General features: G+C 37.3%; 1 protein-coding gene across 2 annotated transcripts in view; it reads left to right on the forward strand.

Moving 5' to 3' along the window:
- Nucleotides 1–24,829, forward strand: part of LOC129228311 (mucin-2-like) — a 95,332-nt gene extending 70,503 nt beyond the window's left edge. For both annotated transcript variants that reach the window (XM_054862985.1, XM_054862986.1), the window contains exons 3-7: nucleotides 12,298–12,335; nucleotides 14,373–14,656; nucleotides 17,680–17,928; nucleotides 20,934–21,510; nucleotides 23,335–24,829. In XM_054862985.1, the coding sequence (XP_054718960.1) occupies nucleotides 12,298–12,335; nucleotides 14,373–14,656; nucleotides 17,680–17,928; nucleotides 20,934–21,510; nucleotides 23,335–23,670 (1,484 nt within the window). In that variant the 3' untranslated portion in view covers nucleotides 23,671–24,829. The remainder of the gene's footprint in view (nucleotides 1–12,297; nucleotides 12,336–14,372; nucleotides 14,657–17,679; nucleotides 17,929–20,933; nucleotides 21,511–23,334) is intronic.
- Nucleotides 24,830–26,826: the final 1,997 nt, after the last annotated feature.

The raw sequence follows: 26,826 nt of genomic DNA on the forward strand, positions 1-26,826 counted from the left end.
CCCGTCAAGGTATGACGGGTGAAAATTGCTTCTACATTTGAACGAAGTAATTGCCTGTTTGGTAATATTTTAATAGTTAAAATTTTAACCCCAACTCCAGTGGATTAACCCTAAACTCCAGTAGATAGCGTTCATAGTTGACCACTTTTTCGTTTCTTCAGTCCCCTGAAATGGGTCTTTGAAAGACTGTCTTTCCAGTAAAACAGTTAAGTTACCTGATCCAGTTCAGCCCTGTCCCTGCATGTCAAGCATTGCCAAAACATATTATCAAATTATCATGCCGTGGCACGAGTTTCATTGTTGATGACGCCAGGGGCGTTACTCGATCATTGGCGGTTATATATATAAGGATTGATATGCAGTGGCGTAGCTAGACCCGACTTTCGGGGGAGGGTTACTTCTTTTATATATATATATATATATATATATATATATATATATATATATATATATATATATATATATATATATATATATATATATATATATATATATATATATATATATATATATATATATATATATATATATATATATATATATGTGTGTGTGTGTGTGTGTGTATGTATAATTGCTTGGAATTTTTTCCTTTTCTTCTTTTTTTTTCTTTCTCTTCTCTCTTCTTTTTCTCTTTTTTTTTGAGACTAACTTTTCGGGGGGGGGGGGGTTGTCCCCAAAAACCCCCCCTTAGCTACGCCCCTGTTGATATGTTTTGTAGATATGTGATATGGGGAAAAAACATCGAAGTTTCGAAAGATCTATAGTCGAATTTAAATTTTCAATGGGATTAATACATCGACCAAAAACATCGATATTCTGAAGCTTCGTTTCTTGAAAAATTCCATATACAAAGTGATCTCTAACCATTGTACGCTCGCTCATAGGAGAAAGGGCAGGGAGGAGCTCGAGACCCCCTCCAGACTTTTGTAGTCAATTCTTTAAATAAAGTTTGAGCATAAGTATCATGAGAAGCATTTCAACACTAGTCACTATAATGAACGACCGTCATTGAAATCTTTGTTTAATTTTTTTTCTAATTTTACTCTGCTTTGGTTTTGCTTTTAGAGTTATAGCAATGTATTGTTGGTAACAAATTTCCACCTGTGTTTTAAAGAAACAAAACTAGGAATTCTCTTAAAGTCATTACAAGTTCGTCGAATTTCACAACAGGACTTTTCCTCGAATCAAACTTGCTTTTATTACTTTGTAAACAGAAGAAGAAAGTAAAAACGAAATTCCTTTAAATTAAAGCCTTGAAAGATATAAATTTTCAAGCCCTCCTCTAAAATTACACAAATGGTTCCTCCCATGAACCAATGGGAGGTAGAGCTTTTCTCGGAGCAATAGATTCAATTGGAGGATGTTTTTGAAGTCATTTAAGATGTTTGAACTGTCAAAACAAAGTTTTAAAAAAATAGTAATGTTGATGAATTGTTTTTTAACAAACTTCATTTTCACGTTCAGTAAAGTTGTACCTTATGCAATTTCTACTTAAAATACAGAACATTAAACATCAGCAAATTGGTAGGAATAATTTCGAAGTACGTTGTGATTTTTCACCCGATTAATACAAAAGAGTAAAATGATGTTTGATATCAATGACTAATGCAAGCTAATGAGAGCTATTAGATAATACTAGCATTCCCGTACCCGCCATTGCTCGGGTAATGGAATTAGCAGGGGTTAACAGTGCTTGGTGCACCTAGTTTCGAAAATCCCCTATAATAATTACTTATTACCTATAACTTTTTCTAATTTGGGGAGGATACCGGGGCCCCTGGACTCCTTATATATATGCCCTTGTCCTTAACCGATCGTTAACTGTTATTAACGATCCTTTTAAAGTATTGATTATCTTTGCAAACACAGGCCATCTACATTTATTGTTATACCTATGTTTAAGCAAGAACTTCTTTGTATACAACATTTTGTTTTTTTTTTTCTGGTACTAAAATTATTGAACTGCTTGATGAACTGACTTTGGAGCAAGCTACATAGCATTGGCCGTGTGAAAAAAAGTCTTCTCTTAAATCGATCCCTGCTACTTTTAATGTGTGTCCTTGTGACTTATTAATGGTTATTGCACAGCAAAATTTAACAGGAAACTGCACTCTTCTAAATTCAAAAGGATAGTCCGTCTGTGATAATGTTCTTAAAAACTTCGTTTCTAGTTTTGAAAAAATGAAAGCAAAAGACAGAAACATTATGATTTGACTTGAGAAAAGCCTCGAAGAATCACGTGAGAAACAAAAACAATATCAAATTTATAGTTCGCTATCGACCAAAAGTTGAGATGAAGTACTGAATAATGATTTGAATGGAGGAAAGCCTTCGAAAATAAGGGATTTGAATTTCAATGACAGGTTTTAATTTCGCAGAAATTAATGGGTTTTATTTAATTTCTCCCGAACTAATTGAGATTTCGAAAAATCCTTTCTTAGTGGTTACTTTCGTAATCATGCGGACATGCCTGCCAAATTTCAAGTCTGAAGCTTCAGCGGTTTCGGCTGTGCGTTGATATATATATATATATATATATATATATATATATATATATATATATATATATGTTATCTCAGGACATTGATTTTTATATATTAAGATTATTGGAACTGGGAATCATGCAAAATAGACTATTCAATGTAATTACTAATTAAGATAAATTTAAATGGGTATAAGTTGCATATGTTTACCTTCAGTTGAGTTACAAGAAATTTTGTACATTGTTTTGCCTTCTGCATTTGTCCTTGACTATATACATGCAAAATATATTTAAAAAAAAAAAAAAATCCACAGCCACATAGCCCTGTGAGTTATAAATGTTTATTGCGTTACCATGACATCAAATCAATATGATGTTTTTAAGCAAATATTTTGAGCAATCACATTGATTATTGTTCTCATTTGACTGTTTTGGCGTCCTTTGATTTTATTTTCCCCCGCCTCCCTCTGCAGCACCACTGTCGACCGGCTTCACGATGCTGCTCCTCTAGCGAAAACCGTCTCCAGGTTGCGTCCATATCCTACACACGCACGAATACATACACACCTATACACATATACACACACCTACACACATATACACACACCTACACACATATACACACACCTACACACAAACACACACGCCTACATACACACACACACGTGATTGCGAAAAACATAATTTGAATTCAAGATGTCAAAACTCAAATTGATTTTTTTTTTTTTTTTTTTTTTTTTTTGCGTCTTTGTTTCTGATATCTTTTTGTCATCTCCTGTCTGGTGAGACGGATGAAGTTAAGCGTTAGTTTCCGTTTTACGAAAATAATTATTACATCAAAGACATGAGTAAGTACCCTTGTGCTAAAAAGTGGATCTAAAACTAACTGCATTATAAAGACAGACTTAAAATAAATAAATAAATAAATATAAAAAAAAACTTTTTCCCGGTTTTTAAACCCGAAAAACTAAAGATACCTGACGAAATTTGACTTTTGTCGGATATCGTTACATGCATAGACTATATTAGCCTTTGCTATATTGTGCCCCCTTTGTAATCAAATGCAGTGAACCGGCTTGAAGGAGGTAGCAAGGAATTTACATTAAACCCGTTAACAGTGCAACTTGAAACGAACCCATGCCACCTATGTGAGCGAGTTTGTATTGATCAAAATGGCGGTTCTTTGAAGGTATTTTAAAGCGAAGTAATATAATTTTCCATGGCAAAGGAGAAAGATGATCATAGCAAGTAGAGCTATCACATTCATTACTGAGTGGACATGGCATCCCCGTGACTTTTCTACGCATCACCCCACCTTTTAGCGTTACGCCTTAGGTCACCCCACCCCAGTGGCTGCTAAACCAACCGATTTGATTGGTTTATCAGGTTTAAATGCTCCAGGAAGTCGTGGTAAGTTGGTCATTGAAGCCCTCACAGCTACGGTACTAAAGGGGATGAAGGGTCTCCAGTACTCTGTACCCTACTAGCGACCGACACCCGGAGTCATGGATTCTTCGAGTAGATATTCAGCAAAACTTGGTGCTATTTGTTGACATCTAGTTATGGAAGTCGAAACCCTCCGATTCTGAGTCCAGTGCCCTATGGGGCCATTCATTAATTACGTAAGGATTATTTTGGCTAATTTTGACCTCCCCCCCCCCATGTAAGGGAAAGCAACATTTTTCAACCCCCCCCCCCCCTCATCTTACGTAAGATTCCATTTCGTTTTTCAAAATAATAAAATAACGAATCTTACATCACTGGAATCGTTATTAACTTCACTATTAATATTTTTTTTTTTAAACCTTTTTGTGCAAAGAAATATATGCTAAAAAGAATCTAGACTGATGTTTTTTCGACAAGTATTTTTTGTATATGATGCGATACTAATTACAAATAAGACATGCCATACACAGTGCAATTCCTAACTTTATTTTATTTTACACTATTCATTCTTTGAAAAACAAGCAAAAAAAAAGCTCATCCAAATACCTTTTTTACCTTTCAGAGGAAAAATGAAAGATGATTCCTGACACACCACTTTACCGCGCAATTTCTTATATAAGTTATCGACTTGGAAAAGCATTACGTAAGAATGGGTCTGACACCTCCCCCCTCCCAAGTAGGGGTATGTAGAGATTTTTCCAAACGACCTCCCCCCTCGGGACCCTTACGTAATTAATGTATGGCCTCATCCACTGGGCTCCCCACGGACATTACATATCATATCACACTCCTGGGTCTCCCGTACCTACCAATTTATGGTTTTACCGGTTGGATGGGGCCTTGAAGACAGCTCTTTTTTTTTTTATCCAGACTCGAAGCCGAGCAATTATTAGTCCAGTACCTCCAGAGATATTGATTTACTTGGAGGACTTTGCAACTATGGCATATTTAACATGCCCCAGTCATCATTAACTAAAACTGAGAATCTCTGATCGGCTGGTATAGAACCCAGGACCTTTTGATTAAGAATCCGACGCTTTACCGATCAACTCACCATGGTCTATCCACGGACATTACAAGGTAGACAGTCAGTTAATTCAAGTGTGGTAGTCAATTGCAGGTTCCAATTGAAACACGTTTTATCCGAATTCTCATCTACCTACTTTAATTGTATTCTTTTAGTAAGCACACCTCCAATTAATATTGAATCAACCTCTTGCGTACCAGATGTTTTTAACTTATCTTTTTCAATTTTATAAAATCCCAATGAATGAAAATCTACCTTAGATTGCTTTCTGTGTGGGTTACACCGGTTGTACATCTAAATGAGCCATCTATGCACATGAAAAAACAATGGGATTCTGCCCATACGTAGCATGTATCCACAAGTGGATACCTGGTACACAAGGAGTTCAGTCGCTGTAATCTTTTCCCTCCTATCATCGGGAGTTTTCGTTCAGGAATTTAAAAATACCTTCAAAGGACCGGCTTCGGGTCAATGCAAGCTAATTGAGAGTGCACTTAACTTGTGAACCTAATGTCTCCAAAACCTATCGTTAAAATGACTGAGCTAAAACTTTCAATTCAATTAAAGTTTCTGGTATAAGATCTGTTTCTCTTCCCTGAAAGGCTGCCGCCCCCCTCTTCCCTGATTGGGCTACGAAAATAATTTATCACGCCTAATGAAGTTGTTAAAACCATGACGATAGTCCCAAAGGCAAATCAACAAAATTAAGTCTCTGAAAAGATCAGTTATACGACACAAAAGAAAAAGGTACCTAGATCTAAACTGCATCAGTTCAGAATAGTGGTTATTTGCTTTCCCTAGGAATTATTCCGGTTTTCATAATTTTATGGATGCAAATTCTAAACAAACCATTTCCAAGAAATGCACGTATAGCTTGTTCGAAAAGCAGGTCATGGCGAGCCCCATCTCTGCAACCAGAAGTGTTCCGCGATCCGACAGCAAAGCTAACTCAGGTTTACGATCACGGTTCAAGGTTTCCTTCCCAAAGACATTGTCGCTGCATTGTTTTTTTTTTTTTTTTTTTTTTTTTTTTTTTTTTTTTTTTTTTTTTTTTTTTTTTTGCGAGACACAACGTCTCGCTAGACTGCACTTTTACACTCTCAACTTAGTTCTGCTTACGAGCGCCGCTTCTGGTGCATGTCGCCCGATAACAATGACTGTCAGTACAAGGATTTGTGATATACTCGCACAGAGCTGTTTTGCAGATCATTTAATATGAGCTGTTGATAGCTTTTGAGTCATCTGCGAGCCTTTTGTTTGAGCCAAGGATGCGAATTTATTGTAGGTAGTCACAGGACCTGAGATTCTGGGTACCTATGCATCTATCAGGCATGGATGCAGTGGAGGGTCATAGATAGGCTTGCCAGACGTCCCGGTTTGACCGGGACAGTACCGAATTTCGGTCAAAATCCCGGAGTCCCGCCGGTCGGTTTACTTTATGTCCCGGAAAAAGATAAATTTGATTAGGTGACCAAAAAAGTCTAAAAATACTTAACTGTGAAGGGTTATTTTGGATAATTACTATGTCATTTGAAACACAGACTTGTAAAATTAATATCGAGTCAGCTTGTGAGGATTTTTACATTAAAACCAAAAAAGAGTTTCTAAAAAAAGCTCTAGCGAATGAAAAATGCATGTAAATATTTTTCACGTTTTTATTCCTCATTCAAAGTTTTCCTTCTGACTCAAGTAACTAACAAGTATTAACATGTAAGAAATAAAATGTTTGTATTTATCTGCTTTTGTGTCATTTATTTTTTCCCCCAGCTAAGACTCATAATTACTACTTATTCATAGCATTGAGAATGAACTACTCTCTAAAACACGCTAAAAACCAGCCAGGGGTGTGTTCACTTCACGGGTGTTTGTGACCCGAAGTTTCCAAAACATTTGGGCTGACAACACATTCTAAAGCTGAAAAATTATTTAAAAAAAAAACTTTTAAAATGTTTATTTTTAATAGTTTTTGTTAGCATATTTCAAAAGTTTTTGCAAGGGGGACCAACCTTCCTCATAGTTTCTAAAGAGTTCACACTGTCTTCAGAAAATTTTACTTGAGTCCACTATCACCCCAGTTCCCTTTTGAATACTCGCGACGAAGGAGGGGGGGGGGGGGGTATTCCGGCGTCCCGGTTGAACATTTTTAGAAATCTGGCAAGCCTAGTCATAGATGTAATCACACTTCCCTTTAAATGACCAAAGAGAACCTAAAGCAGCGTTTTGGAGGGTATACGCCCAAAATGTCGCGGCCAAAATGTCGCGGGACAAAATGTCGCGGCCAAAATGTCGCCGGCCCAAAATGTCGCCGGCCCAAAATGTCGCCAATCCAAAATGTCGCCAGTCCAAAATGTCGCCGTCCCAAAATGTCGCCGTCCCAAAATGTCGCCGGTCCAAAATGTCGCCGCCCTAAAATTCGCTAGTTCAATTTGTACGAAAAATTTAAATGTACGTCGATGCTTTCCAGCATATAAGTTGCGAAAGAATATTAATTGCCTTTCAAAGTAAGTTCCTTCAAAAATTCCAAACGTTTTCTCCTGTCTTAATTCGTAAACATCAGATTAATTCCAGAAAATTAATAGTTTTCAGAAAAACATACGTTTTTCTGTATACTATTACAAACGTAAACATGTGAAAGGCTGCTGCAACGGAATTCGCTTTCTCGTTTAATCTGATTAATAATAATACTCAAGATGTAACATAAAGGATCAAGATGTAACGCAAGGATTCAGACAAAAAATTGGTATGGAAGTAAAACTAAACTGTTCTAAACGCGAATGAAAGAATAGTGAGGCGCAATTTGAATATGGCAAGAGAATAGGCTGTTTGTATTTTTTGGCGTAATGAAGTAAAAACAAATAACTCCTTCACTCTAGCATATTATTACGGTAGCGACAGGTCAGTCATTTAGGGGATCAGGTGGAATGGCACTCGACTTTGATTTTTTTTTATATACAAGTGGGAGTGGTTTTTATAGCAATCCTATGAAATTTGCATTGGTTATACATACGACCGTTATCCTCCCTCTCCCCTTTCACTGGAAAAATTCGAAATCACGGGCCAGAGTGGAAATAAAGTAGAAAAGTATCTTAATGAAATTTCTCATAGATTTATCAACATTACCCAAAAAACTGTAAAAAAAAAAAACTACGTTTTCAGTGAGATATACGTTGGTTAAAGTAAGATCAAAACTGCCGTGGGAACTCCCATCTCTTATGAGTAAAATTCTGAAATTACGTCGAAATGTTCACCGTCAAATCTTTTGAAATCAATGAAACCCGTAACTGCTAAAACAGGTGTCTTTCACTCAGATTTTTGAAAAACGACTCTACGCGATGACAAATATTTTCAATTCTCAACATTCATGAAATTTATATATTCGATAGAACATCAAGGGACAATTTCAGAACAGCTATTTTATTGAAGGTTTTCAAGAGGATACTTTCATGCATGCGAAGTAGCGCTTATCAGCTAATCACATTTTCCAATTTTAAATAGAAAAGAAAAAATTTCATAATGTAGGGTGAAATAACTGATATCAAAGAGATTATTCAGATCAATTTTGACCTAGACTTATTTTTAAAATGAGTTTCAAAAAGTAATAGTTCCAGCTCAATATAGCTTGGTAATTCAGAAAGAAAAGAATATTGATAATAATAATAATAAACAAATAAGTTTTTCTCTCTCAGAAAAAAAAATGCTGTTTTAATTAGTGAATTTTTACTACGCAAATTATATAAGAATGCAAACTCAGTTTTTATTTCACACTCACGCTAGTTAAAGTGCTACAAAAATGAGAGGAATACACGGCTAATTTAGATTTTATTGATATCATGCTCAACCTCTCATATATAAATTCAGTATATTTTTCATTGTTTATTTAATTACACTGACTCACGTAAACGATTACGAAACTCAACTTAGAACGAAAATAAGGCTTGTTTTCGTTTAATTTCACTTGTATACTACATTTTTGTATGAATCCTCGCATTACTTCTTGAGATATAGCAGTCACATAAAACGATAAAAATTATTCTGTGATCCATCCTTTTGGGATGACTGAAGCCAAAAATAAATGAGCAACTCGCCCTTTAAGATATACCTGTAGACCAAATTTTGTCTTAACCCTTGTACAGTAGACCCTCGTTTTACGCGGGGGTTATGTTCCACGGAAATGCTGCGTTAATCGAAACCGCGTAAATTGAGACCTAATATTAGTGTCAAAATAGGGATTAGGTTCCGTAGATTAAAAAAAATACTTCATTCTAGTGATGACTAATTGTATAATAAGTTTAATGTGTACTTATATCAATTTTTATGCATAATATGCATAAAGAAAACAAACTAATTTCGTGTTCTGTTTATGAAGAAGAGCTGACTATGATAGTTTTTTGGTAGTCATTAAGAATTTTTCCTCCAATTCTTTGCTTAGCATTAACTCATCCATAATCACTTGCGTCATTTCCATGATGGAATCTTCTTTCACTAACAAATCAGAAAGATCATTCCTATTGTCTACGGATGGTTCGAAAATTTTCAATGTGAGCGTTTTTGGTTGTGTGTCACCGGAGTCGGTATCCGCGTTGGTTTTGACCTCCTTTGTCACTCCTAAAAGCTCTTCTTCCAGTGAGTTCTGAACTGTGAGTTTAATCACTTTACTTCTGATGGAAAAAGCTCTGGAACCAATCGCATAAAATGTCTCCAAGGACCCAAGTTCGATTATTAGCACGCCAAAATGCAGTTAGTTACGTGTAATCTGCAATCTTTAGGAGCTTGGGTTTTGAAAGAGAGGAAAATGTTACCTGTTTGCATTGCCGCATCTGCGTAAAACCGAAACTCATCTGCGTAAATAAAATAAAGGTGTCAAATCTTCAACCGCGTATAATCGAAACCGCGTGAAATAAACCCGCTGAAAACGAGGGTCTACTGTATTACATTTTGAGATATATCAATCACAGATAATAAAAAAGAAAGGAAAAAACATTCGATTGCTCCACCCTCTGGTGTTATTGAGCCCAAAATCTGTCCCCCTGCTGCTTCCTAACATTTTATTTGATTCCGTTCATCATTTTTTTGAGCAATGACAGTCACGCATATCGATGAAAATGTTCAGTTACTCCACTATCTTGAACGAATTGACGCAAAAAACCACGCAGCCCTAAATCATATATGGGTACTTGCGGGTATCGTTCGAATTCTTACTACAGGTTTTGACGTAGAATGTCCCCAAAAAATCGGTCACATACAAACGCACACAATTCTTGAAGAAAAGTTTAAAATAATTTAGCGAACGTCAGAACTGAATGCCGTCAGAACGTTTTACAGTTGGTAGATAGCGAGTCACAAGAAATAAGATAACGTAATGCTTGTATTCTATTTGCTTGCTGAAAAACAGCCGAGAGTTGCGAATCAAAATGGAATAATCTTTTTAGAATTTATCATTAAACTCAGTTAGTCCAGTCCCATTTTTAACGGAGACATTCATTAAAGGCAGTAACCATTTATTCTGCAAATTTGGTGTTAAACATCATTTTTGTACATTTAAATTTTTCTTACCAACTGAATAAACGAATTTTGGATCTACAACATTTTGGACAGGCGACGTTTTAACCCGGCGACATTTTGGGCCGGCGACATTTTGGACCGACGACATTTTGGACCGGCGACATTTTGGACAGGCGACATTTTGGATCGGCAACATTTTGGCCCGGCGACATTTTGGACCGGCGACATTTTGGCCCGGCGACATTTTGGCCCGGCGACATTTTGGACCGGTGACATTTTGGACCGGCGACATTTCGGCCCGGCGACATTTTGGACCGGCGACATTTTGGACAGGCGACATTTTGGACAGGCGACATTTTGGAACGGCGACATTTTGGCCGCGACATTTTGTCCCGCGACATTTCGGTGGCGACATTTTGACCCCAAACCGTTTTGGAGGATTATATATTATTTAAAAAATTTCGTCCTGACCCCTTATTTATGCCTAAAAATGACACTTATGGCACTTCTGCCTCCCCCTCCCATTTAAGGAAACAATGACCACCTCCGAAACCAGAAACTAGATCCGCCCTTGGTCTATGCTGCCGGGCCCTTATCCGAAATTAAATAATTACTTCTTTTATCAAGGAGAAAAATGGCTATCCATTCAGCTATAAGAATGTTTATGAGTCTAAAAGAAATGCATTTATGATGTAAGTAAACCAATCAAAATCTATTTTGCTATAAAATTAGCACGGGCCCTGTGGAGATCCATGTTCCTATCGCAATAGCCTTCTTTGTAACTCCTGCTGACTTCGGCCCTGAGTTGTCTTGCTCTTGCAGGAGCTGAATTGGTTGATGTCATGGATTATTAAGTCCCTCTCATTTGAAGTGGTAGTTAATTTCATGCTGAGCTTTTAGACGCAGATCATCATAAAAAAATAAGGGGAAGGGGATCATCATAAAACCTTAATCGTATTTCTCTCGCATCAATACTTCTGTTTTCACCCTATGGTGGACTATATTGTTATGTTTTGTCTCGTAGCTGCATGATGTGATGGGTGCTGTAGATTATTAAGCCCCTCCCATTTTACATGGTAACTAATTTTGTGCGGTACTATTTGGTGCAGATCATTATAAAAGAGGCGAGTTGCCTTTCTTACCCCTCTGTTCTTCTGTTTTAACCCTGTGGCTAATACGAAAAATTTTGACAGAAAACAGTAGGGCTGTTCTGCTTTGTCAAGATGTCACAAAAACTGCATGACTTGATGGATGCTATGGATTTTACTAAGTCCCTTCCATTTGAAGTGGCAATTAATTTCAGGCAGTGCTTTTAGGTTCGGATCATCATTAAAGGGGTGAATTGCTTTTTTCCCTTCTATACTTCTGTTTTAATTTTATAACTAGTATGTATAACTGAAACAGTAGCCTGTTCTGTTTTGTCGTGATGCCACAAAAACTGCTTGATTTGGTGGGTGCTATGGATTATTAAATCACTTTCACTTTGCATGGTAGTTAAATTGCAGTAATAGAAATGAAAAATTCAACTGTTCCACATAACGACATTTTAGTGTAGGTTAAATACTCCTAAATTTTTCTCAATGGCATATAGTTATTTTGCTTAATCGATATTAATACTTAGGTATCATATTATTAGGTATATATATATATATATATATATATATATATATATATATATATATATATATATATATATATATATATATATATATATATATATATATATTTTGACACATCATATTTTCCCCAAACGATTTCGTATCCGTTCTTTTTATTGTTCTTTGTGTATTATTCTGTCTTTATTTCTAAAACTTTCTTATTATTATCTCTTTACTTTCAGAATGTACAAGCGTTAAGGAAGAACAGTCACACAAATTGGTAAGTATTTTAAGTTTTTAAAATCATTTTTCCTCAGCGGGATATGCCTGTTGAATCATATTAGCAAAACCGTTAAGCTTTACTCACTCATGTATGGACATTTTCGAAGTATTTTATATTCTTTACACTGATGAAAATGAAGCTGTATGAAGTTCCCTGAATAAAATTCGGGAACACGTATGTGCAATTTTTATCACAATTTGGTGTCTAACAGCACTTGATACCCAGGTAGCAAGTACACTTTCTTCCATAAGCGTTGTGAAATGGTTGTTAACGTTGTGACAAGCGTTTTAAAGCGTTTAACCGTTACATGTGCTTGATGATAGGAATGCGAATAAATCAAATTTAGAGAAAAGATTCCAAAAATGTTACAAATTTAAAAAAAAAAAAAAAAGATGAGGAATTTTTTTTTTACGAGATAGGGTAACGGCACCAGTAACAGACATGCTTAAGAAATCGCTCTCAGGGTAACTCAATTTTCTGACCCTTTAATGCATTTAGACATTCCAAGCTATTTTTCTCTCATGCAACTACATCTCATCTAACGTTTGGCTGCTTCTGGATCCTCTGAATTAGTTAATTCTATTTTTGTTTGCTAAACTTCGAAAAAAGGTCCGACCCCCAGCAACAGACACCGACAATTTTGATGATACCCAGTAACAGATAGGATGAGGAAGGGATGAGTAACGGACAGAATTCCCATTTTCTCTTCAAAATGTGCAAAAGTTCTTTATTTTTAAATCTGAAACCTTATTAAATTCAAATGAACATGAAACACCGGCAGACCTCGTGGTAGCTATTCATAACCTTCCACCACTGCCTTGTAAATACCAACTAGCTCATAAAATTCACTCTGATAACACTAGATGCTTGCACCGTATTCGTGGGTCGCAGCAACATCAGTTTTACCTGCCTAAAACTCTTATTATTTAAATACAAACTTACGACTGTCTGTTACTGGACCCTTGTCTGTTACTGGAGCCGTTACCCTATAGTATCCCCCGACGAATCATCAAAAATTAATGAATGTTCAAACATTATCAAGTTCACTACCTTTTAATCGCTTAATTTCTTTTTGTTTTTACTTGGTAAATAACACCTCCTTCAGGTATTTAGTGTTTAATTATGTTCGTAGGCACGGCATAAATTTTGCACAACAGCGGCGTCTCCCCCCTAACATACGGGTGAAAAGCCGCAATGTAAGGATTAAAAAAAAAATTCTTATAAAATATAAATTATTTTTTATGTTTCACGTGGATAACGGCTCCCTTAATGTGACTGCAACCGTGCCGAGAAAGCCCCCGCAAGCAAAGTTAAGCAACGAGTGAAAACGATGTAAGACGTGAGTTGGAAAAGTTGTATGTATTGTGGTAACATGCCGTAGACACCGAACTGTGACGATTGTTTTTCGTATTTGTGAAATGTCTGCTTGTGTTTATGTTTATATCGTCGCCTCAGAGCAACAGTAAGACATCTAATCCCAAAAATAACACTGAGATATCCTACTGTTGCTCTGAAGCGACGATAAGTACTATTTGTGGAAATTAATTGTGTTTCGTCTACTATCCTACGTTTTAATTATGTATAATTCCTACATATATATGTATACATCACGTTTGTCGCAGTACACACGTTGTATTATCACAATCAAATAGCATTATTTATTTTTTTGTGCTTCATGAAATGTTTTACGGAGGTGCAATAAAAGTGGGGCTTAACTCTCGGATTTTCCCTGCCAACATCACGGTGCAAATTTACTCACTACTCTTTCCTAAATTCAAAAAAATACATATAATAATAACTTGTGATAATATTGTGATAATACACACGTTGTATTATCACAATCAAATAGCATTTTTTTTTTTTTTTTTTTTTTTGTGCTTCATGAAATGTTTTACGGAGGTACAATAAAAGTAGGGCTTAACTCTTGGATTTTCCCTGCCAACATCACGGTGCAAATTTACTCACTACTCTTTTCAAAATTCAAAAGAATACATATAATAATAACTTGCTAATAAATCATTCTATTTACTGCAGACAAAACGCCAAGCCCCACCAAGAAATGCCGGCACGAGGAGTTTCCCTTTATCCAGGAGCAGACAGTATCCACCTCCTGAGGAGTTAGAAGTTTCTGAAGAATATTCAACGAGTGAGGAAGAAGAAGAGCAGAAAAATCCGATTTCGCCATTTAGAGGTAGACAACCTCAGCATCCTCCGTCTGAGGAAGAATACACAGACGACTATTCATACACAGAAGCCCCGAAAGCGACAACTCCAGCACAGCAAAAACCGACTGCGCGGACGGTAATTTTTAATAACAGGTCAGAACAAACTCAATTACTTTTGGTCGTTTATTCTAAAACGAAGTGTAAAAATATATAGGGTGTTCGAGAAGTCTCTTCTTGTTGAAGCGATATTACAAAACATAAAGCCTGGTAGATAGTTTTAGTTGATAACAATAAAGCCCTAGATTGAAGCTAAAGTAGCGACACGTCCGCCATCTTGGAGCTAAATACCGCTTTCTTCCAAGTCTGCAAAAATGAAGTAGCATGTTTTGCTTTTGCTTCTTGATTGGGAATTAATAAGAGTTAATAAAAAACCACTTTCAAGAAGCAAAACAAGCTACTAGTGATGGGAATAATCGAGTTCTCATAATCGAATCACAAGATTGTTCAAGACCATCCGAAAACGCGATTATCCCGAGTTCTCGATTGTCGTATTTCGAGTTCTCGATTATCATATCTCCAGTTCTTCATTATCACATCTCAAGTGTTTGATTGTAACAGCGCGAGTTCTCGATTATCACATCCCGAGATTTCGATTCAAAACAATCAATAAGTCAATCGCTCGAGATCTCGAATGCAATCGCTCGAGTTCTCGAATTCAAAAGATCTTGATTGTCAAACGCTCGAGTTCTCGGTTTCAAAAGATCTCGATTGTCAATCACTCAATTATGAGAAGTACTCGATTCCCGAGATCTTGATTGTCAAACGCTCGAGTTCTCGGTTTCAAAAGATCTCGATTGTCAATCACTCAATTATGAGAAGTACTCGATTCCCGAGATCTTGATTGTCAAACGCTCGAGTTCTCGGTTTCAAAAGATCTCGATTGTCAATCACTCAATTATGAGAAGTACTCGTTTCCCGAGATCTCGATTATCAAAAGTTCTCGATTATGCCCATCACTACAAGCTACTTTATCATAGCAGAGAAGAAAGCATCGTTTAGCCCTAAGATGGTGGACGTGTCGTACTACTTTGTTCTACGATTCAGAGCTTTAGATAACATCAGGTGCGATACTCAAGACTTTATAAGATAACAATATCGGCGAATTTGAACTCTTACGTTGCTCGGAGCAATCAAGTGGATGATCCATTTCAAACCTTGTGTCGTTCAGCCCTGCATTAGGCACCCATATGCAAATGACCGTAGTAAAAGCCAGGCTCTGGTAAAAAGAACTTTGACCTTGGACGAGCTCATTTTTGTTTAGACTGAAAAAGGAGAAATTCTTCGATTGGCACAACGTCAACAATCGTTATCGACAACTCCTCTTCCTCACTTAAACGAGTGGGATCAGCCGATCAGAGGTCTTTTTACCAGAGCCTGACTATAGTACCGCTTTTTGGAGTCGCGATATTGTCTACCTTTGCAGTGTACAGTACAGTACACACATCCTTGAGCTGATTAGTCATAGCATCTATCCTTCAAGTAATATGTTAACCCACTGCTTCAGATCCGCATGCAATGATCTCTATTCACATGACGTCACTTACGGGTATGAAACATCACTGAGATTATTGTATCAGACGAAAGTCCGATTCTCCGGCTTTTATTAACACATGCACTTTTTGGCTTAAAAACTATTATTTCTATTCAAAACAGAGATCTTTGAAATTTTTTACTTTGAAATTATGTTAAAGAATGATGAATCCTTCATTTGATACCCTTTTTGTACTCGAATTATAGTCGTAAGCCTCTTGGCTACTCATCAGAAACATGGTGAAAACTCTTTTTATTTATCCCTTTTCTCAGCATTTTTAATGCAGTGATAAATCTGTATAAGCATCACGCTTGTTCATGTTGCATATAAAGTCCCGTGACCATGAAATAAAACGAGCTTCAACAGCACTAGTAACACTGTATACTGAATCAAAATAACCGCGTGCTGAATTAAAGCAACCACACCATGAATAGGGTCCGTGGTGTCAGTTGTCCTGCAGTTAGTGTCGCGATATCGGTTGTGTTAGAGATACACAATCGTCGTTCCAGTGGTACCATCATAAATCTGTAGTATGAACTTTCTAAAAATAATTTTTAGTACTTGAAAACTAATAGAGTAAGAGCACATGAGTGCCAGACCTACGTCATAGTATAAAGGCCCAAAATGTTTCTGCGTAAGGACATCAGCAGGTAAAAAAGGTTCGCTATTATTTAAGCTGAGTCGCACTGGCTTCGGCAGGAAACAGGTAGCAAAGTTGCGTCAAAAACTGAGTCATTACATGTCAAGTGACCTCGTCGTCTCCACCCGAACATCTCCGATTTGAACGAAATTTTATAAAGATGCAGACATGCCTTTGAAACTCACCTGTACAAATTTTCAGTTTTCAAGACCCAAACCCTGAGGATCTAGGTTCGTTTAAAAAATATTTAAAAAAAAAAAAGGCTCCAAAATGACGGATCAGCTTTGTGTAGCGAAATGCCATGTTGGGCACGGTTTCCCATTGGAGGCCACTTTCTTTTTCTTCTTAAGGTATCCTAGACTCTTATGAATTGTGTCTTGGAATCTGAACATTTGCATAGGTTAGTTTTAAATGCATGTCTGCACCTTTGTAGAATGTCCTCAAAATCGGAGATGGTTGGTGGGGACCACCAGGTCACGAATGAATCTATGATGTTTAGCATTTTGCAGCAATTTTACGCATCTTTGCTACCTGTTTCCTGCCAAAGCCAGCGCGACTCAGCTTAAATAATGGCTAACCTTTCTTACCTGCTGTGATGTCCTTACACAGAAAATTTTTGGCCCTTTATACTATGACGTGGGTCTGGAGCTCATGGGCTCTTGGACTATAATGATTTGTACAAAGTCATACCTGCAACAAGTACAAATCATTGCTTTTTTAAATACAAAAAACTTCTTAGAAAGTTGACACTTCATATTAGGAAGCATAATGGTTCCTTATATTCGGATATACATCACAATTAAAAGCCAAAGTTTAAAATTCCGGGAATTAAGAACAAATATACAGGCAAAAATGTCTCAACAGGGCAAATGATGGATTGATCATGTAGGTAGAGAAATCGATGCTGATTAATTTTTTTTTTTTTTTTTTCTTTGTATTGAACAGGTTCGCTGCTCGACCAAAATTTGGCTCCCAGAGTTCCTCCACCACTTCAACTACCAGCAAGCCGCCGTCCAGTCCGTCAACTTCTCGGTCACGTTTCCGAGCCGCCACGCCTGCGCAGAGTCAGCGATTCGATGTCGTGGCCAACATTCTAAATAAGACGCCCGCGCCCCGGACGCCCGAAAGGAGCATCGACATCTCCAAGACGGCCAATGACGCCCCGAAGGCGTCAGATGAGACCCCACTCAGGAGGTAATTAAACTCTTGCAAAAGGATGTTCCTTTGTGAGTGAGCATAGTTTTCCTGTTAGAAGTATTTTTCACGTGAGGAACGAGGCGGGGATGATTATGAAATTCTCCTATGGGCAAAATGTGTTTGTAAAACAAGTAAAAGGAGTAGTGTAGAGTGAAGATATTTACATTGAGAGGACCTGTCTATGGAAAAAAGGAGATGAAATTGAAGCCGGAATTATGGGATACATCGGTGCAATGATGAGCGGAGTCAAGGTCCGTAGCCAGCGAGGCTGGAAAGGGGAGGGAGGGTCAGACCCCCCCCCCCCCCAAATTTTCAAAGTTTTACATGCTATAAAAAAAAATCGCTAAAAATTTCGTTTTTCAGACTTTAACTCTGAAAGATTCAAGTTGTCCCCGAACACCCCCCCCCCCCCTAATATCACCAAAGACCCCCTAAACTTTTGTTTTCATAACTTCAATTCCAAAAAAATTTCCGGGGCAGCGCCCTCAAAATTACCGAAGAGTGGCCCCCAAACCCCCTTTTCCCACTAACTTTACCGAACCTTTTTCTAAAACTTGTGCTAACTTCAAGAATTTTTGAGGAGGATGTCTCTCTGGCCTCCCCCCCCCCCCCTTCTTGCCAACATCATTAAAGATAGTCTTGAATTCAGTTTTCAGGGCTTGAATTTCGAAAAGTTCCAGGAGGAGAGCTTCTGAAAATCCTCCCCCTTACATCATTAAAAGTCAACCAAAATTACGTTTCCGGAGCTTCAATTGGGAAAGATTGCCGGCACGCTTAGTGTTACCAAAGATGGTCCACAATCGTGTTTTAAAGACTGCAATTTCAAAAAATTTCGGGGGAATGCCCGCAAACCCCCTTCTTCATAGCATAACAGGTGATAATCGACAATTGTATTTTAAAAGATTCAATTTCATAAAAGGACCAGGGGAACGACCCTAAAGCGCCCCTCCCCCTTACTACCAAAAATTGTCTAAAATGCATTTTTAAACTGCAATTTAAGAAAAATTCTGGGGTTGGGCCTTTTAATCGCTCCTTCCCATTACCGAAAATATTCTAAAATTGCTTTTTTAGAGCTACAATTAAGAAAAAAATCATTGGTGAGCTCCCGAACCGTCCTACTATCAACATAATTAGAGGACATAACAATAATAATTGCTGTTTTACAGCAGCAATTTCGACAAGTAGGCGGGGGAGCACACTCAAACCTCTTCTTCCCCAACACTGCCAAAGATCGTCAAAAATGCATTTTTAAAACCACAAAAGCTTAAACTTTCTGGGGGAGAAGCGTATTTAACACACATGTGACGAACATGTGAAAAAACGAAGCCTTTAATCTCATACACCTTACTTTTGACTTCGAAATAGCCCTATGCGATAAAAACACCGCTGATCCAAAAGAAGGTTTTAACTCCTTTGACAAGACCAAAAAGTTCAAAATTGCGGTTTTGGGCCCTTAATTTTGGAAAACTTTCAATTCAGAGTCCCCGATCCTCTCCATACTCCTTAATATCACTAAAGGTAAATTAAAATTGCATTTTCAGCATTTTGATTTCGAAAATTTACGAGAGGACAGCTACCGATTACCCGCCCCTTATGGCATCGTACCAATTGAAATCATATTTCATGGACTGCGATTGCAAACAATTTTCCCTAGGGTATCACTTTCCCTCGTCTAATGTTGCCGAACAGAACTTTAGAATGTGTTTTTACGAAGGAAAAGATCCTAAGTTTCCATCTCCGTCCCGTAAACTCACCCAAAGAAAAGTTGTAATGGCATTTTTAAGTCTCATTGTCAAAAATTTAAGAACCCCCCAAACTTTCTCTTCTCCCCTAGCGTCATCAAGCATAGGCCAAAAAATTTCCGAGTTAGAGCTACCCACCTCCTCCCCTAACATGTCAACATATGTCCCAAAATAGCATTTTAAAAACTTAAATAACAAAATTTTCCGGGGACAGTCCCAAATGCGTTTTTAAGGCTTCAAAAATTTCCAGGGGAGCGTAAGCTGAACCAAACCCTTTCCCTAGTGTTACTACCAAATATAGCCTGAAATTGCGTTTAAAAAAATGATTTTTGAAATTGCGTCTAAAATGAGATACCGAACCCAATGTCAGTTTGGCATGTATTTCAAAATATTAAAAATATTCCTAATTCTGCTCCTCCCTTACAAGCAATCATTTGTGGCGCTCCTGATGATCCTAGCGAGTGCTCATGAAAAGTGATTGGTGGTACATATTACTATTTCATGTCCGACTTGAAGGTCAATTAAAAGTCTTCATGTCATTGGTATATTTGGCAATTGCGACATTTACGACACCACGCATCGTTTTCTGGACCAACAAAACTTGAACATTATTGAATTTTGATTAACTGATATTATAATTAAATTAAAATTATCTGAGAAAACATTTGCTCAAATTTTGAAAAATTAACTTTAACTCTTGGTAATTCAGTAAAATTACTGTTAAAAAGAAAAAGAATAAAACAACCAATAGTATCGCCGGCCGCACCCCTCCCCCCTCCCGTCTTTTTTTTTTTTTTTTTTTAATTTCCCTGATTTACCCCCAGTTCGGGCACTTACTCTAGTTCGGGCACTTCCTATTCCGGACTGATGAGTGCTAATAAGCACGAAATTGCAGTCCTCGGATGGACTGACTGAGCTGGCGGTGTATTTCATGTATTTCTTTCTGCTTTAGCCCTGGTTGTAGGGCGGTAACTTACTGGAAATAAAGGTATTTACTTTTCAACCACGGATTGCATGGAATTTTCAAATGTCCAGATAAGACGAATCTATGTGAATAAAGGGGAAAAGTAAAAATTTGATGCGCGTATTCTGCTCATTTGAATGAGACTCTGCTTCTGCAAAAACTGACATCGGTAAAAAATAATAGATTCGTCCATTTCCGGCTGTAAAACGGATGTTTGTCTTTCCATACAATCCGTGGTCAGACAGTACCAACAAGATCTCTTCTTTATATTTACTCCCATTTTTTATATTTTTCAGAAACTCCAATCCCCGAGTACGTACTAGGGGGCGACCGCGAACTAGGTCAACTACAACCACCACGACTACAACGACTACCACAACCCAGCCTCCTCCACCAGAGGAATACTACTATTACTATGAAGACGAAGAAGAAGCGGCAAGACAGCCCGTGATCACAACCACCTCCACCACAACGACAACGGCACGACCTACCTTTTCCAGAAGGCCTTCCAACAGGCGTCCTTCGACCTTCAGGAGCCAGAAACCGGTCATCAAATTCGACCCAGAATCTCAGTTTGCTCCTCCACCGGAGGATGTCGTAGACATACTGGTAGAGTCTTCAACCACCAGGAAATTCACCACAAGCACCACTTTACCACCAGAGGGTGGAATCCCCGGACACTTACGAAACAAGTACAGGCCGAGAACAGACGGGAGATTCATCGATTTCCTGCGAGATCCAAATCGACCGAGGGAGCTGAAAGGATTCGATTTGACTGATTACCCGTTCTACGTTAAAGTTCCTGAGGATATTGACTTCGAATGCGAAGATAAAAAAGATGGATATTACGCAAGTGTGCCTCATAAATGCCAGGTACGTTTTGTTCTTTCCTAGTTCGTTGCCCAAATGCTTTTATCAACATTTCAGTAGCATATGTAGAAATCAAGTTGGTGGAGGTACTGACAATTCCGAGTAAGGGTGTTCAAAAAGGGTGAGCATTTCTGGAAAAAATTTCGTCTCCACGCATATTGCAAAGCATTATTATAAAAATTTTTGAAAACATACCACAAAATGTATCTTTAAAGATCAGAAGCGTTTCCCTTTTTATACCTTAGAGGGAGTAGTTATACCCTAATAGAGAGAGAGTAAATCCTTTTTTGGAAAATGGAAAGCTGCGCTAAGATCTTTTATTTTCTTCATTCTCTCGTGATTGGTCCTGTTTGTGACGCGTTTTTTCACTGGCTATTCTTGGTTGTTATTGGGTTTAATTACACCAATTTATTCCAAAATATTTGTCGTCAAAAAAGTGATAACAAACATTCTAACTCAAATGAACTCAATTGAGTTTCGGCTGTGTAACATATTGTCCCGTAACAATCCAAGGAAAGTATGTTTCACTGGGCAGCAACTCAGTGCTGAGGATCAATTTTCCCTTTTATTGCGTTTTTACCTTGTCCATATTCAGTGATTTGACAGTGGTGCACAGTACTATTACAATTGATTGAATCTTGGACTAACTAAATCATTTAGCTGTAAGTTACCGCCCCTAAGACAGGGCTAAAGCAGAACTACATGCAATATACCAGACAGCCCGGTTATCACATCCAGAGACTGCAGTTTCGTTCTTATTAGAACTCATCAGCTCGGTTATTCACTAATCCAGACTGGTGAGTTCTAATAACAAAGAAACTGCAATCTCTGAATGTGACAACCGGGCTGTCTGGTGCATTGCATCTAGCTCTGCCTTAGCCCTGGTTTAGGGCGGTAACCTACTGCTAAATAACCAAGCTTTGCCTTCAATTCACGAGTCTAACTGCACCATGCTACGGACACTCACTGGTGAGATAAATTTATTTTATCTACCAGTTTGATGGCTCTCTTAGTTTTAATGAGATGACATCTGCCTCCAGCTCGGTTATTCGCTAGTTTCGACTGTAGCGTTCTAATAAAGAACGAAACTGCAGTCTTAGGATGTGATAATCGGGCTGTCTGGTAGACTATCTGCATGTAAATAAATCATGTTTCCTCCGGGTACGGGTACGTATGCTTGAAAAAAAAAAAAAAAAAAACTTATGCAGTGATTGACTTGCAGTAAAACTTATGCAGATCATGAGTTTATGCTTCAAACTAGACTAAAAATTTCTTATTGTTTAAGGTTGTTTTTAAATTTTTAAATTTTATCAAGCAATCAACGAATTGTTTGCACTTCTCTGATCGTGGGCCTCCGCTCCGCACTTGGTAACACTGTCCACCGGCGTCCTGTGGCGTCCATGTCCTACACACAGACACACACACGCGTTACGCGTTACGCCTACACTCACAAACTCGCTTACAAACACACCTATTACTCACACACGCACCACAACTCAGGAGGAGGGACGTGGTAGAGGCCTCAGGACCAGAGGACATGGACGCTACCACCCAGAAGTAGAGCCGCTATATATAGGCACCTTACCCAGAAGAAGAGACATGCTCGCGGGGGCTTGTTGTGTGCTGGGGGCTGTTTTTATCTAAAGAGGAGTGTGTAAAGTCGAGATGGTCGAGTATAAATAAAGTCGTTTCGGAGAACAGGAGCCGTTTGTAAAAAAAAAAAGTAGTGTCCTATCGCAACTTGTGATTGCGAAAAACATAATTTGACTACAAGATGTCAAAATTCAAATTAAGTTTTTAATTATTATTTTTTCTATTTTTTTATAGCTTTTCCATTACTGTTTTGCTGGAGCACGATATGATTTCTTATGTGCCAACTACACTCTTTACGATCAGACAACATTCACTTGTCGATTCGCCAACAACGTTGATTGCGAGAGTTCTGCTAAATACTACTACAGAAACGACGATTTGTGGAAAGAAACGACTACACCTGCCCCTGAGACCACCACCAAAAAGAAAAGAACAACTCCTAAAGACGAGGACTATGAAGACGAATATGAATATGATGAATACGATGAGGAAGAGGAAGAAAGAAGACGACGACCCATGAAGAGAAGACGTAACAGGCGAAAGAACAGAAGGAGGCCTGCTGAGGAATAAAAATAGTTCTGTGGTGATAATTGGGACTTAACAACCCCTGTTCAAAAGTTGATATGAAATTATCAACAGTTGAATGCATGTCATTGTCACTTCATTTCAATTAAAGTTGAAATTCGAATCTTTGAAATGAAATGACATTGGTTGCTTTAGAAAAAGGATATGCTTATGAAACTTCGAAGCGAAAAAGAATTGTTGCCAAACGACGAATTTTCATCAAGTTATGATGATTTTTTGTAAATACAATTTAGGGTTAGCAGAAATAACAGGCGTAACGCGGAAAACGTGTTACACACTTTAATTTAAGTTTAAAATATCGTCCTGAGATCAGGGTCTTTAAAAATGTGATTGAAACTTTGATATTTCCCAGCAGTTTTGGTTTTTTCTTTAATTAGATCAATCTCTTTCATCTTTGAAACATAAAAGAATAATGAGTATCCATAGACATAGCACTCACTGCTACTTATAACAGTGCCTTGAAAAAGAAGTATGTCCAGTTTAAATGTGATAAATTATGTTTCATACTTGTTTGTAAGGAATTATTGTGATAAATTTAGTTTCATGGCAAAGTTACGGCAGCGTGGTCGTAGTACGATGGATCGGCGAGTTTTGAAATCTTTCACAAAAATCAAAGTTACCTTATAATGTAAAAGTTCCGTCAAATAAATGAATTAGACAAGCAAAAACTATTACAAGGTCAATTAAAAATTTAAAACATTCCTTCAAATAAATAAATAAGCCAATAAATAACATTAAAACTTGAAAATAATCCACCAAATAAATTAAACAGAATTAGAAGATCCATTATTAGTTGTCGATATTGCCAAGTGACCACGATATCGTAACCCAGTCGGTTTTACTTATGTAAAATCTACTTTCACAAAAATATTAAAATTTCAAGATTAAAGACATCTTTTTTGTTCTCTTTTCCTCCCTCTTTTTATGCATTTTTTCTCCTATACATCATTATCTTCTTTTAGGCTTGACGATTGTTAAATAAGAGCTTGTAATTTCTCAATCCTTTTAAATACATGTAAATCTCTGAAAATTATTCCATTGTTATTGATCTCTATTTTCCAAATCATTGCATAATATGTTGATTTCTTACATTGTATCCCGTAGGATGTTATTACATGTACCTGTTGGCAAATAAAGTGATGTTCTGAAAGAGTATGTACTAGATTTTTGTAATCAGTTAGAGTTGGAGATTTAAATACAGCCAATTCTGAAAGAACACGGGACTTGAAGAACATGAGTTTTCAAGAACATTTTCCGCGAATCACATGGTCTCAAACTACACAATTTTCGAGTTTTGTTCTTTTGAAAAAGAACAAAATACTTATATATTTGATATAAAATTATTTACAAATATGTCATTAGTTTGATAAATTGGAAAGTTATGATCAAAGGCAAAATTGTAAGTTTTTTTAAAAATCTTCATACTTGGAACGGATCCTATTTTTGTTAACTCAAACAACACGTTTTTCGAAGAACATGAAACCAATTAATCGTGTTCTTCGTTTGTTTCCTGTATATCTGAAGTTATAAGGAAAACGATGGAGGCCATCGCGTCCTCTCACCTGAGAGCCTAGTAAGATTTTCAAAAATGAGAGCTAGGACTTGATAATTTAAAATTCTATTAACTGTACCACCCGGGTTTATAACCTAGGAGCAACCTTAACATCGTTTAAATTTCAAACTATCAAACAATTTTCCAGACAGAAGACTTGCTTTCAAAACTGATATTTCTTTTGAAAGCGCACCACAATATAAATACGGCTGTACAGTGTGCTAGCTCACAAAGCACAACACGAATACTATTATTATTTTCTCGTCTCTTAAACTAAGTCTTTACGATTTCAACGTATGATTTTATTTAGGTTTTAAACATCTTAGTACAAAGTACAAGCGCTGAAAGAAGTTGAGTATGCAAAATGTGAGGACTGGCAACTATGTTCATATTCTTTTACGTGAGACACACACACAAAAAAAAAAAAAAAAAAAAAACATGTTGCCAACAGCTGTGTTGGTCCCTTTATCTTGTCCCCTCCCAATGCGTCTGTGCGTCACAGCGCTCGTAATCAGTGCTATAAAGTCAGAGTCAGTCATTTTCCCACAAAGCCCATAACTCTGTCAGTGCTTGTGCATTTAGAGTCGGACTGATTTTGGGGCAAAGGATTTGGTGTCGGAAGTTTTAAAAGTTTCGGAGTAGGAGTCAATCATTTTCTCTCCGACTCCGCAGCCCTGCCCGTAATAGCCAGTACTGTCCGACCTCGAAAGCCGCGACTAGCACCCTTGAACGGTTTTACAGGTACTTTAAAAAGGGGGTGATAGCTTGATTAAGAAAATGCACCATGGCAGCATTTCTGTTTAGTCCGATTTCCAAACTCATATTATCAAGCTCTCGGACGCAGCTTCGAAAAGCATACAAATTGCCAAATTTATAGCAAGCATTAATTTTTCTCAAGATCATTTACCACAACTAAATACTTGTCTTCAAGAAATAAGGGAGAATGCAATTGATAAAGATCATACAGACCTAATCAAAAAATGCCTCCTCTGTAAAAATCTTGAAAGTTTGTTACTGAGGCCATGAAATTTGGATTTCAAACATAGTCCGAAGATATAGTTCCGATCCGCATTGCTTACTCCAACGTCATTTTATGGTCTTGAAATTCTGATTTTAGGATCTCAATTTAAAAACTCGAATAAGAACATTCCCTCGCCTCAACATAATCGAAGGTCACTTAAAATTGTTTTTACAATTTCAATTTCAAAAACTTGCCTCGTTAGAATTCGTAAGCTCCACCCCTACCTCTAACGTAACGAAAGGTGATCGAAGGTCGCGTTTTTGAGACTTCAATGTCAAAAGAAAAAAATCGAGGGGAGAAACCTCACAACCATTTTCGATTAAAATTCTTTTAAAATTTCATTTTAGGAACTTCCAGTTTTAAAAAGAATATCAGGCGACATGTTATACAACCTTCCCACCGAGGACCTGATTACCAAGTAGGCCAAGCCTTGGCTCGTCAAATGCATAAGTTCTAATACATTATTTAATAAAAAGAAGAAGAAAAAAGATTTTCTTCTTTTTTATTTCCATTTTTATCCCCATATACGGACACTTTAAAAATTTACTTTTACGGTTTTCTCGAGAAA

Source organism: Uloborus diversus, chromosome 8, assembly GCF_026930045.1.
Source record: "Uloborus diversus isolate 005 chromosome 8, Udiv.v.3.1, whole genome shotgun sequence".
NCBI lineage: Eukaryota > Metazoa > Arthropoda > Arachnida > Araneae > Uloboridae > Uloborus > Uloborus diversus.